The 12,720-nt window shown below is 45.7% G+C and overlaps 2 protein-coding genes across 7 annotated transcripts; both read left to right on the forward strand.

Moving 5' to 3' along the window:
* hp1bp3 (heterochromatin protein 1, binding protein 3) lies at positions 1 to 7,976 on the forward strand. 2 transcript variants are annotated; one of them, XM_027025203.2, is made up of 12 exons: positions 1 to 85; positions 836 to 914; positions 1,257 to 1,494; positions 2,157 to 2,301; positions 2,480 to 2,626; positions 2,960 to 3,019; positions 3,304 to 3,452; positions 3,567 to 3,657; positions 4,595 to 4,754; positions 4,835 to 4,946; positions 6,222 to 6,386; positions 6,629 to 7,976. In XM_027025203.2, exons 2-12 carry the CDS (start codon positions 845 to 847, stop codon positions 7,077 to 7,079), a joined length of 1,788 nt encoding a protein of 595 aa, XP_026881004.2. In that variant the 5' UTR covers positions 1 to 85; positions 836 to 844; the 3' UTR covers positions 7,080 to 7,976. The 2 variants fall into 2 exon arrangements, with proteins under 2 accessions (XP_026881004.2, XP_026881012.2); XM_027025211.2 differs by having other exon boundaries at positions 3,307 to 3,452.
* Positions 7,977 to 8,233: 257 nt separating this feature from the next.
* Positions 8,234 to 12,233, forward strand: sh2d5 (SH2 domain containing 5). Of its 5 annotated transcripts, none has more exons than XM_027024215.2 (10): positions 8,234 to 8,493; positions 9,223 to 9,312; positions 9,489 to 9,569; positions 9,688 to 9,762; positions 9,843 to 9,989; positions 10,089 to 10,292; positions 10,611 to 10,791; positions 11,129 to 11,234; positions 11,654 to 11,810; positions 11,982 to 12,233. In XM_027024215.2, exons 2-10 carry the CDS (start codon positions 9,262 to 9,264, stop codon positions 12,174 to 12,176), a joined length of 1,197 nt encoding a protein of 398 aa, XP_026880016.2. In that variant the 5' UTR covers positions 8,234 to 8,493; positions 9,223 to 9,261; the 3' UTR covers positions 12,177 to 12,233. The 5 variants fall into 5 exon arrangements, with proteins under 5 accessions (XP_026880016.2, XP_026880033.2, XP_026880041.2 ...); XM_027024232.2 differs by having other exon boundaries at positions 9,226 to 9,312; XM_027024240.2 differs by having other exon boundaries at positions 8,234 to 8,393.
* The last annotated feature ends 487 nt before the right edge of the window (positions 12,234 to 12,720 follow it).

Below are 12,720 nucleotides of genomic sequence, written 5' to 3' on the forward strand. Positions count from 1 at the left end.
GAAAGTAGGAGGGGCACGTAAACAGAGAGAATTCCGAACAAAGAAGAGGTGAATACACTTCAACTGATAAATCAAGTGCATCAAGGTACGAAAACAAATGTTTGGTTTAGACATTTAGACCATCGAATGGTCACAACCTCGCAGCAATGCACAGACATTTTCAGCCACCGTTTCCTCGTCTTTCATTGGTGTTTCAACTACATGCATTTACCATCAGTCCAATGCAAGCGCCATTACTGTGTAGGGTAAACGGACAAAATGGCCATATTCGATTTGTGCCCAGGATGTTCTTTTGCAAACTTCTTGCATTTTGCGTCATGCACGTAATTGCAAGTTTTAGGGGTTTTTTAACCACGCTCTGCACTAGGAAACAGTTACCAGGCGTACTGTGTTGTATGTAATACATGCGGATAATTAAGTGTAATGAATGATGATGTGTTTTAATAGCAGTGAAATGCAGCTGTGTTATGGCCGTGTCAGAAGCTCGCGCCTTCTTTCTCCGAAGACTGGGCGCGAGCTCGCTGAACTCCTTATTAATACAGAGCAAACCTTGCACGTGTCGTGCAACTGCCTCCTTTTCATAAGTAAAGAACATAATGTTTTTACAATCAGCCTAACGCACATATTTACGTATATCCAATAATTGCATAAAAATTATGTTTATAGGCTTTAACTTCTATTGGTCACAGTTTTCCTAAGTTTAAATAGAGATCATTGTTTTCAATTAGTGAATACATAAAAGTGCAGATTGACCGAACCACTTTTGGAGCAAAGAATCTTTTTTTTTTCTGTCATTTAATTTGAGAATATTAATTTCCCCATGTCTGACTTGTAGTCTACAGTCATGCCGATTCGTCGTTCAGCTGGGGCCCAACCCAAGGAAGACCCGAACCCAGCGCCAACACCTGAGAAAGGTATGTTCCACGGGAACGCCGCCACACAGGGTCTGGAGGGCACTGCCCGGTCTAGTGTGTACCCTAGTCTAACGCCTCACATTCACAAGTAGTGAAACTCTCAACTGTGCAGTGCTGTGGCCATGTTTCTCAGGAGCCATGCTTCCTTCGCAGTTTCACACGCACAACTTCATTTGCTCACAGTTACAAGAAGAGACGGTCAATGTTACAGACATGCACGTTTAGAAACAGAAATAAGGAGCTTTAATCACTGATGTGTTGTAATTACCATGTTATGGTGGTTGTTGGGTCCATGTTTTACTCTGATACACAACCATGCACTGTCTGGGGGTGTGTTTTTAGACCCCAAAGCCAGCTCCGGGGAGGCCAGCTCTGAAGCAGAAGGACAAGAGGCACTGGCTCCCGCCACCCCAGAGGGAGATGAGAGGGATGGAGAGGGGGAGAAGTCTGCCGAAAATGCGCCGGGCGGCAAAAGAGAGGGCGAGGATGGAGAGAAACCAACCAAGGGGGAGAAATCTGAGAGCGGCGGAGCAGAGGAACAGGGCAAAAAGAAGAAAAAGAAAGATGGCATAAAAAAAGAGTGAGCAGCTAATCATGTGTGGAGGTTCTAGAATCAACTAATCACGTGGAGGCTTTAGAATCAGCTAATCGTGTGTGGAGGTTCTAGAATCAGCTAATCGTGCAGAGGCTCTAGAATCAGCTAATCGTGTGGGGGGGTTCTAGAATCAGCTAATCGTGTGGGGGGGGTTCTAGAATCAGCTAATCGTGCGGAGGCTCTAGAATCAGCTAATCGTGTGTGGAGGCTTTAGAATCAGCTAATCGTGTGTGGAGGTTCTAGAATCAGCTAATCGTGTGTGGAAGTTCTAGAATCAGCTAATCGTGAGGAGGCTCTAGAATCTGCTAACCGTGTGTGGCGGCTCTAGAATCAGCTAATCGTGTGGAGGGTCTAGAATCAGGATGCAGAGCTTCACCACTCGCATGTGCAACTTCTCATGCCAAAGGGGCTTGGCTTTTTTAAATGCTTAATAGTAGTCTGCTTTAGGAAGCACTGTTACACTGGCAGGCTGTTTCTCAGAGGGACCATGCAATCAGAAAGTCCAATAAAATGTCAGAGGAGTCCCAAAGTTGTTTTTTTGTATTAAGTTCTTTTTGTTGTGGCTGAGTTAACCAAAGAGTGTGTCCAGGTTCAAGTCCTGGGGTCCTGTGGTAAATCCTCCTGACTCTGATGTTGTGCCCCCGCAGGGACGGAGCTGAAGACAAGGGTAAGAAGATGAAGAGGACGATCCCAGCTTGGGCCACAATGTCGGCCAGTAAACTTGCCGTCACCCCAAAAACCGTCTCTCTGTCTCAACCCAAAGTTGAAGAGGTTCTCCTGGATGCTATTCAGGTAGCTTTACACTTTATTTAGGCAATATGGTGGTCACTCTAGTTCATGTTTTATCTTGGTGTGATGTAGAAGTTGTAGTCTCTCCACTAAAGCGATATACATGAACTACACATGGGATTTTCCCAAGCTTTAAGACCTATTTAAACTCTTCATGGTTGTTGCCTTGCTTGCTTCTCAGAACTGCAAGGAGCGAACCGGTGCCTCCGTCTTCACAATCATGAAGTACGTAACGAAGAAGTACTCCACTATGGAGATGGACAAACGGACAAAAAGTCTGTATAAGAGAGCGCTCAAGCGGCTGGTGGAGAAGGGCGCCGTCAAGCAGGTGACGTGGGACGCTTCTCACGCTCTCTGTGTAGCTGGTGTTCACACACTCTGTTTCTCTCACATAAAACGCATCGAGAATAATTTATATATAGCACATTTCTCACACTCAAGATTACATAACGAAATGGAACAATCAGCAAGACAACAAGTAAATGCCCACATGATGGTAATGATCACAATATTACCTTTAGTGCTGAGAAATCGGATACATCTGAAGTTGTTTTGAATTCTTTGAGGACTAAGTGCACGTATATTTTTGGAAAGTGAATAAAAGGTTGTCAAAGTAGTTTATATATAAAAGTAGATTAAAAGTAGTCAATTTCTCTTACAGCTTAAAGGCAAAGGTTTCTCTGGAAGTTTTACTATTGGGAAGGTACCTACCAACTCCAAGGTAAAGCCCATCCAACGCCTCTTATGTTGCTTTGACAGTGACTGCCGCTTTTGGTTTGTTTGTTTTGTTTGTTTGTTTTTTATTAAAAAAAATTTTTTTTGTCCTTTTGGTATTTTGCTGGCAAGCTAATGGGGCATTTTAAGCTTGATTGGCTATAGAGCGGTGATGTGTTATTGCATGATTGGCTATAGAGCGGTGATGTGTTATTGCATGATTGGCTATAGAGTGGTGATACATTATTACTGTTATGGTGACCATTTTTCTTGGACGTGGTTGCTTGGCAGAAGCAGTCAGCCATGGCAGGAGTGAAGGGAACACTGGGCGAAGCGCTGCCACTGATAATGACGCGTCTCTGTGAGCCCAAAGAGGCCTCCTACATCCTCATCAAGAAGTACCTTGAGCAACATTTCCCCCAGCTCAACGTGGAGAACAGGTCAGACCTGGCAGCGATCATCGCCATCGCGAGCTCGATCCATCAGAGCAGCCTGGCTTTGCCCTACGTGCGTGTGCCAGTTCTGATTGCAACGTATTTCTGTGCATCCCTCAGGCCTGATGTGCTGAAGAATTGCCTGCAGAGAGCCGTGGAGAAGGGCTACTTGGAACAGATCACAGGGAAAGGAGCCTCCGGAACGTTCCAGGTTCTTTTCTCGCAGAAGCCGTGCTCCTGTTGATTCTTACGCAAAATGTTGTGTCTGGAGTCTTTTCTGATGATAGTGATGTATTTGAGAACTTGGTGCGTTTTTAGCACAGGCATCGGATGAGACTCTTCTCATTCTCTGGTTTAGCAAGTCTAGTCACAGAAAACTAAGTAGCTAGAAAACTAAGTAGCTAGCTAGCTAGAATTCTAATTATTCTTATATATAAAGTATATCAAAGAATATACTTTATACTGATGTTTTAGGGCTTTGTGCAAGGCTACTGTATATGCAAATGCTGTACTGTGCTGAAGACAAAGAAAGTTCCTTTCTGTTCCATCTCTTTGAAACCGTGACCTTGTGGTGAGTCACAGAATAATTATTTTGTGTATAAAATACTGCTGAAAGAGAATCCTAGAATGGTTTCTGTCTCCTTGGCAGTAGTATCTTCACCTCATGGGCCAATGTTGAATTACCATGGCAACAGCTGGGGCATAAGGGCAACTTGCAGCTTCAGTAATATGCTAACAAGCAGCTAATATCAATGTTAACTACTGTTGATGTAAGGCTTAAGCCAGGAAAGGTCACTGTTGCTATGGTGCTTATCACATAGCAATATTGAACATGTGAGCAATGCCAGAGTTAACTGTGATGGAGCCCCTTCTGATATTTAATTACATAGTGGTCCCATTCGCCAGTTCTTTATTTGTTGTTTGTTAGAACTGGACTGCTAATGTCACATTACTTGTGACAAATGTGGATTATGTATCTTCCGAGGCTCAGCTGAAAAATGAGGATGTTCATTGTACAGTTCTGTTCATGTCCTGTTTATTGGACCTTCCTTACTGTTAGCGAGCAGTTATAACCGTTAATAAGCAAACGTAAGTAATCCATGACGCTGCATCTGAGGAAGGTTTTTTCCTCCCTTCTCTTGTGCCAGCTGAAGAAGTCTGGGAATAAGGTACTCTTGGGCGGCGGCCTCCTGGAAGATGCCATCGTTGCGGCCATCACCGCCATGAACGAGCCCAAGTGTTGTAGCATTAGCACTTTGCGCAAGTTCCTCGTGGAGAGCTACAAGGACCAGAACATCTATCTGCTCTGTAAGCTCCTCACCTGCCTTGTTTCTCCATCTCATTTACAACTAGGCCTATAAGGGCCGTACTGACCACTCTTTCTGCAGTGGCAAACCTGAAGAGAACCCTGCAGCGGTGTAAGATGATGGGCTGGATGGAGCAGATCACTGGTCATGGGCTCAGTGGGACCTACCAACTCAGCTACCCTTATTACCCCAGGTACACGCACGCTACCAACTCAGCTACCCTTATTACCCCAGGTACACCCACGCTACCAACTCAGCTACCCTTATTACCCCAGGTACACGCACGCTACCAACTCAGCTACCCTTATTACCCCAGGTACACGCACACTACCAACTCAGCTACCCTTATTACCCCAGGTACACGTACGCTACCAACTCAGCTACCCTTATTACCCCAGGTACACGTACGCTACCAACTCAGCTACCCTTATTACCCCAGGTACACCCACGCTACCAACTCAGCTACCCTTATTACCCCAGGTACACGCACGCTACCAACTCAGCTACCCTTATTACCCCAGGTACACGTACGCTACCAACTCAGCTACCCTTATTACCCCAGGTACACGCACGCTACCAACTCAGCTACCCTTATTACCCCAGGTACACGCACGCTACCAACTCAGCTACCCTTATTACCCCAGGTACACGCACGCTACCAACTCAGCTACCCTTATTACCCCAGGTACACGTACGCTACCAACTCAGCTACCCTTATTACCCCAGGTACACCCACGCTACCAACTCAGCTACCCTTATTACCCCAGGTACACGTACGCTACCAACTCAGCTACCCTTATTACCCCAGGTACACGCACGCTACCGACTCAGCTACCCTTATTACCCCAGGTACAGGCACGCTACCGACTCAGCTACCCTTATTACCCCAGGTACAGGCACACTACCGACTCGGCTACCCTTATTACCCCATGTGCGCGCGTTACCGACTCGGCTACCCTTATTACCCCATGTGCGCGCGTTACCGACTCGTCTAGCCTTATTACCCCATGTGCGCGCGTTACCGACTCGGCTACCCTTATTACCCCATGTGTGCGCGTTACCGACTCGGCTACCCTTATTACCCCATGTGCGCGCGTTACCGACTCGGCTACCCTTATTACCCCATGTGCGCGCACGCTACCGACTCGGCTACCCTTATTACACCAGGTACATGCCCTTCCTTGAGTCCTTGAGTGACTAATATGACATCCCATGTCGCAGGATTTTAGGGAGATGTTGGACGATGCTCAGTTACTCACTTAATTGGTGTAAAGCTGGCAAACAAACTTTGAATTCATTGTCTGAATCTGCTGGAGTTTGATTATTGTTCCACGGTCCTTTAAGCAATTGCAAAATTGTGAAAATGATGAAAATGATTTGTGGAGGGGGAGGATTGTAATTTGTGCACATGTGTTTGTGCAAGCGTGTTGACACTACATGTCATAAATGCTTCTATGTCCCTTTGTAGTCCAGGGGTGCTGATTCCAGAAATGATGGAAAAACTCAAACAGAAAGAGGCAAAAAAGCTCCAGCAGCAGAAGAGGAGAACCCAGCAGGCATCTGACAGCGAGGAAGAGTCTGATGAAGATGAGGAGGAAGACTCTGAGGACGAGGAGCCCCCCCCTCCTAAGAGGTTCGGTGAATTGGTGGCCAAATTCACCTATGAAGCTGCGTTATTTTTTACAAATGATTGTTATAGCTAGATAGCAGCATACATGTGATATGCATCAATGCCGAGACATGCGTAGAAACGTTTGAATTCAGCAGGTCAAATAAAATCTGTTGTTGCTGCGAAAAGAAGGCCTTGGAGAGGACATGTTTTTTTGGTTTTTTTTTTTTAAATAATAATTCCTCTCTTTGTTTTTCTCTACACAGAGCTCAGAAAAGGCCTGCACCGAAAGGGCGTCAGCCCCCACCCAGAAAGAAAGCCAAGCCTAGCAGTAGAAAGCCAGCCCGAGCCAAGAAGCCTGCTGCGCCGTCCAGGAAGCTCCCTGCAGCAGCTGCCAAAGCAGCAGCAGCGTCCAGGAAGGCGCCACCACCCCCTAAAGCCACGCCCATTAAGAAAGCACCACCCCCTAAAGCCACGCCTGTCAAGAAAGCACCACCCGCTAAAGCCACACCCGTCAAGAAAGCGCCACCCGCTAAACCCACACCCGTCAAAAAAGCTGCACCCGCCCGCACGCCTAAAACCCCTGTTGTCAAAAAGATGACCAGCAGGGTATCCAAGCGATCGCCGCCAAAGAAGTCACCGGCTAAGAAGCAGGCGGCGCCTTCTGCCGTGAAGTCTAAGACTGCGTCGCGAAAGTCTCTCCGGGCTAAGAAATGAGCTCAGGGTCAGAGGCGGGCGAATGGTCGACTGTAGCTCCTCAGACTGCAGTGTTTTTTGGATTCGTTTACGGGCGTTTTATTTGAGTAGTTCATTGTTCTCTCATTAGATGAAAATCAAGTGACTTTCCCCTTACAGTCAGTCTACTGTAGTCCTCCCAGGCATCTCTAGGTTATCTTGTTTTTTATGACAAAGGTGTTGAGTGCTGAAAATACTTTGTTTGCATTGTTTTGGTTGCACCTTTTAGAAATCTGTTGTTAGATGGTGCCATCCTAATCTCTTGACCATGCAAAGAGATGATTTCCAACTCAGTCATCTTGGTATAGAGACCTAAATTTCAGTTATCATAGTCTATGTTCATTCAGGTTCATATTTCAAAGTGTTTGAGAAAAGTCTCCATGGCAGTGTTCACATTGTTATATCTATATTTCTTAAAGAAGATTTATGTCATTTTGTGAAATTACATAGAAATGTAAGAAAATAGCAGTGATTTGGTTGGCTCCTTTTGTGTGTTAAACTGAAGATGGTAGATAATGTTACTGATGACCGTGCCTAGCTTTTTGCAGACAGAGTATGCCTAAATCGGCCAAGAAGAAATTGGGCCGATAGGCCATTCATGCAGGAGACAAACTCTTTTTAGTTTTCATTTTTGCTTTTGTTTACAGTATAATCTGAAGGTTGATGTTTTAAATAATTCTCCTTTTGTGCAGTTAGAGAAAAATTAAGGACAACTTTCCAAAATAAAAAGACAACAGAATACTATATGACCCCCAGTAACCCAGAGGTACAGTCAGGGAATTTGACTTCATGTGATGAGCACTACACATGACCTGCATGTATGTAACTGATATGCTTTTCTGTAGTCCTTAATAAAGTGACTATATTTGTACTCTGAAACGTTTGTCTTTTATGTTTGATTGTCATGGGGAATCCACATGGAACCAAAGGCCCAGCCATATTAGAAACATACCGTACGGGGTGCCGGGGCAACATTTAGATTAATTACAGTCTAGATGGTGCAGTGTGATTGATGCAAGGTGCCCCACAGAGGTGGAATTCGAACTCTTGGGAAACCTCCCCACCCAGCACCGGATCACCTATCATTCGTATGTGGGAAGTTCAGCCTGTCCTGGATCATTTGAGTCGGGGTGCATTACACTTAAAACTTGGCTTTAACGGACCGTCGCTTTGCTTCTCAGCAAAGAGCGTGCCCACGCTGACCCCGGGGTTGGGGTAAAGGTATGCGCGGGAGGAACGCGCTCGTGTTTTTACAGGCTGCTCTCGGCAGGTGAGGGGCGTGGTCACGACGATAAGGTGAGGCAGACCTGCGCGACGGGGTGTGCGTCTCCGGTTGGGGCTTCAAACGCCGTGTTGAATGGCCTGCTGGTCGCAGTGAGAGCTCGACTGATCGATTGTAAGTGGTGGTGTTTAGTTTAGTTTAGGTTGTTCTGTTGACGGTGAGACGCAGTTGGAAACTGCGCACATGTTCTGTTCCCCGAGCTCTGAAATGGGTCGGCAGGATAATTCCTGATGAATTTGTCAGGGAAATGATGTGGGCTAATCAGATGGCGCTTTACTCGTCGAAGAGAGTGAGCGTTTGGGATTCCTGCCCGAACTCGTCTGCAGTTCCGAAGCGTTGGCGGAGGAAGTCTATCTGAATAACCACAGTTGACGCCTAAAAACGCTTAAAACGGCGGCAGACAACATGCGTTTAATTGGAAGGTTACTTAAAGACTTTGCTCAAGTCTTGGTTTTTCCACTCTAACGTTTTATTTAAATGTTAAAAAGCAAAACTCGAGATTTCATGGTGTTTTGTACGGAATGATGTCTTATAGTGAAGTATAATATATAATAAACTATAATAAAAATACTTTAAAATATTTTAGCATAACAGTAGAAAATGAGTATACGGTTGCGGTAAACCATATTCAGTAGTTTATAACTGCGATTACTTGAGCTTTTGTTTCGGCTTCAGCTAAGAGCACTGTAGGCGATTTCAGGTGCGTTGAGGCTGTGAACTAAACCTCGCAGAATTCCTCCCGAGTTGGCGGAGCAACTTGATCTGTGAGCTTTCCTATTAAAACTCCTGCGGAGAGAGACGGAGACGAAGCAAGAAATGACTGTGCTCCTTACGTTTTGACAGTAGTTCCCAAGCCTCAAGCCAGCAGGTCAAACTAACAACATGGGCGAGACACCAGCCAGAGAGGATGGAACTGTCACGAGGTCTGCGGAGGTAGTTTCAAAATTCCAGTTTGTCACGCACAGATTTTTAGATTCCCTGTAGGCATATTTATTTTTGTTTTATTATTGTGTGCATGTGCATGCCTTTTAACAGTTTTGGAGTACTGTGACATTTCTCAGTGCTTTGCTAGAGACCTGAACAGTTATGGATTCTCTTATTTTCTGTAGTACGTTGGCTCATTTCCTGTTGATGACTGCTGTTTGGATGATCAGATGCAACAACTACACATGCAGCTGAAATCTCTGACGGTAATTGTGGTGTAACGGGCACACACATCCCTACACAATGAGCGTGTGTGTGTGTGTTCTGTTCAGTTGTGTGTGTGCGCGCGCCTTCGGTTACACTGTGTTCCACTGGTCTGTGCAGAACTCCAAACGAAGGCGATCCGTCTCCCTGAAGTTCTCCGTCAAAGGCGTGAAGGTGTACAACGAGGATGAGACGGTACGTTCTCTCGCCGCCATCGCAAACGGTTCCCTGCCCGCGATGGCCATCAGTGGTCCTAATGGCCTGTGTCTGTTCAGACTCTTCTGATGGCCCATGCCCTGCGCAGAGTCTCCCTCTCCATTGCTCGCCCCTCCGATGCCCAGTTCGCCTTTGTCGCCCACAACCCTGGAAGTCCCGACGCCCAACTCTACTGTCACCTCTTCAAGGCCCGGCATGCCAGAGCGGTACGTGAACACGTGACTAGGCCCCACATCTTTACCTGCTGGCTACTGTGAAATGTAATTGTGTGGCTTTTACATTTTTTACTTCACTCCCCATCCAAGGCCCAGTTCCTGAACCTGCTGCTATGCCGCTGCTTCCAGCTGTTTTATCTGGACAAACATCCGGAAGACGCGCAGGTGGACTCGTCCATGAGGAAGCCCACGTGCGCTCCTTCCCTACTCAACCACGGCTTCCCGCTCAGCGTCAGTGCCCTTGTGTCCTTTCGCCGGGCACCTAACCAGGGCTTGCTGCTCCCGGAGCCAAAGGTCAAAAACCTCTGCAAAAAAAAAAAAAAAAAAATACTTTGCTCTCTACAAAATACAACATGACTTCTTGAACTTGGCAAAACAACGCTGTCAATGAGTGTCCCAGTTCTGTGATTTAATGTTTTAAAAAATGCTGAGAAATGTTTGACCACTGACAGGCTTTGGACTCTCTCATCCATTCCAGCACCTTTTACTTAAAACAGCACTAAAATTTCTTAACTTAATGTTTTGTTTGTTTGTTTTTTTTCTGTGTTAGATGCATGGTTATGGGTTTGGTGATGCTTATAATTTTAAAATCTGATGGAACTTGTGATTCAGGTCCCTCCTCATCCCAGCACAGACGTCATTAGCGGTCCAGAGGACGTCTTCCCAATCTCACCTACGCTTGTACGTAAGAAGGCCATGAGAGACAAAGTGCTGCGTTCAGGGGCCTATCGCTCCTTCACCTGTACGCCATTAAAACAGCGCCACCTGCAGGACCGGCTGAACGCTCCACAAGGTGGGACGAGAGTTCAAAGAACTCTGTCAAAAGTGAAAGAATTCCTTAGGTAATGCAGCCTGGCTAGCTGACTGGCTATTCACTGGCACAACTGGTTGGTAACGGGCGATGGGGAGCCATTGGGATTCACGCATGTCATTTTGGTTTCATCACAGGTGTCTAATGCAGATGTTTTCCACTTGAATGCAGCACAGTACTTGCCAGTTTATTCACTTTTTTTTTTTCTCTTCACTTTTATTTGCCAAGTACAGAGCAGAACTGGAAAACAATAGCATTTGGCTAAATGAAACACTTTTAGACAGCTGATGAAGGAAGACTGTGTGTATGTGTGTGTCAGGCAAGGGGCCGGACAGTGTGCCAGCGTGCAGGGTGCGTGCCCCAAGCTTGGCCGAAACCGAAGAAGCACTGGCTCACGCCGTGTGGAGCTGGACTGGCATCTCTAGGTGAAGCATCTGCACAAATTTGTATTAACCAAAAATCAAATGTAATTTAGACAAGGTTCAGGCAAGGTTCATCGTGGCTGTATTTCTATAATGGTTTTTATTCTATTCTGCAACACCTGGATTACATGCCAGGTTATGATGATATTCAGTCAATAAAATCAGACTAAAAAATACATTTATGAGGTTTATAAGTATCAGAATGGAAAGGAAGTGGTCAGATCAGTGACTTCACTATGCACTTGGAGTGGTCCTATTCTGGTTCTGTAAGTTCCTTCCTTCCAACACACCTGTGATGCCTATGAAAGTGCTGTCTTCACACTATAACCCTCGCAGAATTGTGTAGGTTGCTTGAGTTTGTGGAAGAATGATTTCTTCAATGGTTGTGAATGCACTTGAGAATCCATATTTTGATGTTGCAGTGACAGCAGCTCTTCGCTACTTGCCGAGGATGTTCTGGGCTCCTACCTGCTGTGTCCACACCCCGAGAAGCCCAACGTCGGGTCTCTTCTTATACGCTTCCCCTCGGGTCTGGTCACTTTGGCTGTTAAAACCTGCAAAGGAAAATGTTTCCTTGAGGTGAGCTAGCATTTCACTTTCAACCTGTGTGTGTGGGGCTCTGTGTGTGTGTGTGTGTGTGGCTCTGTGTGTGTGTGTGTGCGTGTGTGTGTGAGTGTGTGTGTGTGTACATGCATGTTTTCAGCTTGTATCCATGTGGTGGTCCTACTTTCTTGTCCCTTGTTTTGACAGAAGTGCCACATCAAGTTTGAGAGCCTCGCTGCGTTAATTGAGCACTACACAGAGTTCCGAGGGGAGCTGCAGTGCTCACTGAGCTGTGCTCGAGTCAATCACTGCTATGAATGGGATGAGACTATGAACAGGGACCAGAGGTTGCACTTGCCCCAGAGGAGCAAGCAAAACCCCAAAAATCAATGCTGGGTTTAAATCATTTTAAATGTTTTACACAGGTGTTTTTTTTTTTGGTTTTTTTTTTGTCGTCACCCCCCCCCCCCCCCTTAGACTCTTGACTAAAAGGGGGCCTCTTTCACTTTCCTTTCTGCTTGCACGTTTGACATTTTATCCAGCACCTTTGTTTAAACACTAATGTTCTGTCTTTTGTCCACTGAAAGCACTTGGAGCACAAAGGTGGTTTTGTGGGTTAGTTGTTTCCCCTCAGTAATCAAACCGCCTTTTCTTTTTAAACTAAACAATCCCCTGTTGGAGTTTTACTGACTGGCAGTCTAGTTATATTTGTGGGTTTTTTTGTTTTTTTTATGAAGGTCTGACATCAGACCTTTTTAAGTAGCATTGTTGCCTATAGATACTGTCATGACATGTTCCTAGTCTGTTCTGCAGAATGAATTCGCACGTCAGGGATTCAAACACTGTCTACACAAGTCTGTGCAAGTTTCTTGGAGGTGTCAAACTGTAAAGAACCACAATATGATCTGCTCTATTCAAATTTGATTTTTACAGCTTGATGTATGAG

The sequence above is a fragment of the Electrophorus electricus genome, chromosome 20 (assembly GCF_013358815.1).
Source record: "Electrophorus electricus isolate fEleEle1 chromosome 20, fEleEle1.pri, whole genome shotgun sequence".
NCBI lineage: Eukaryota > Metazoa > Chordata > Actinopteri > Gymnotiformes > Gymnotidae > Electrophorus > Electrophorus electricus.

Excerpts from the sequence above, each read along its gene's own strand:
- hp1bp3 (XM_027025203.2), top strand. The coding sequence starts at position 845 with ATGCCGATTCGTCGTTCAGCTGGGGCCCAACCCAAGGAAGACCCGAAC. Across the intron at positions 3,020-3,303 it reads AGGTACCTACCAACTCCAAG|AAGCAGTCAGCCATGGCAGG; the intron begins GTAAAGCCCATC and ends GTTGCTTGGCAG. Across the intron at positions 4,947-6,221 it reads AGCTACCCTTATTACCCCAG|TCCAGGGGTGCTGATTCCAG; the intron begins GTACACGCACGC and ends GTCCCTTTGTAG.
- sh2d5 (XM_027024224.2), top strand. The coding sequence starts at position 9,262 with ATGGGCGAGACACCAGCCAGAGAGGATGGAACTGTCACGAGGTCTGCG. Across the intron at positions 9,313-9,488 it reads CTGTCACGAGGTCTGCGGAG|TACGTTGGCTCATTTCCTGT; the intron begins GTAGTTTCAAAA and ends TATTTTCTGTAG. Across the intron at positions 10,792-11,128 it reads CCGGCTGAACGCTCCACAAG|GCAAGGGGCCGGACAGTGTG; the intron begins GTGGGACGAGAG and ends TGTGTGTGTCAG.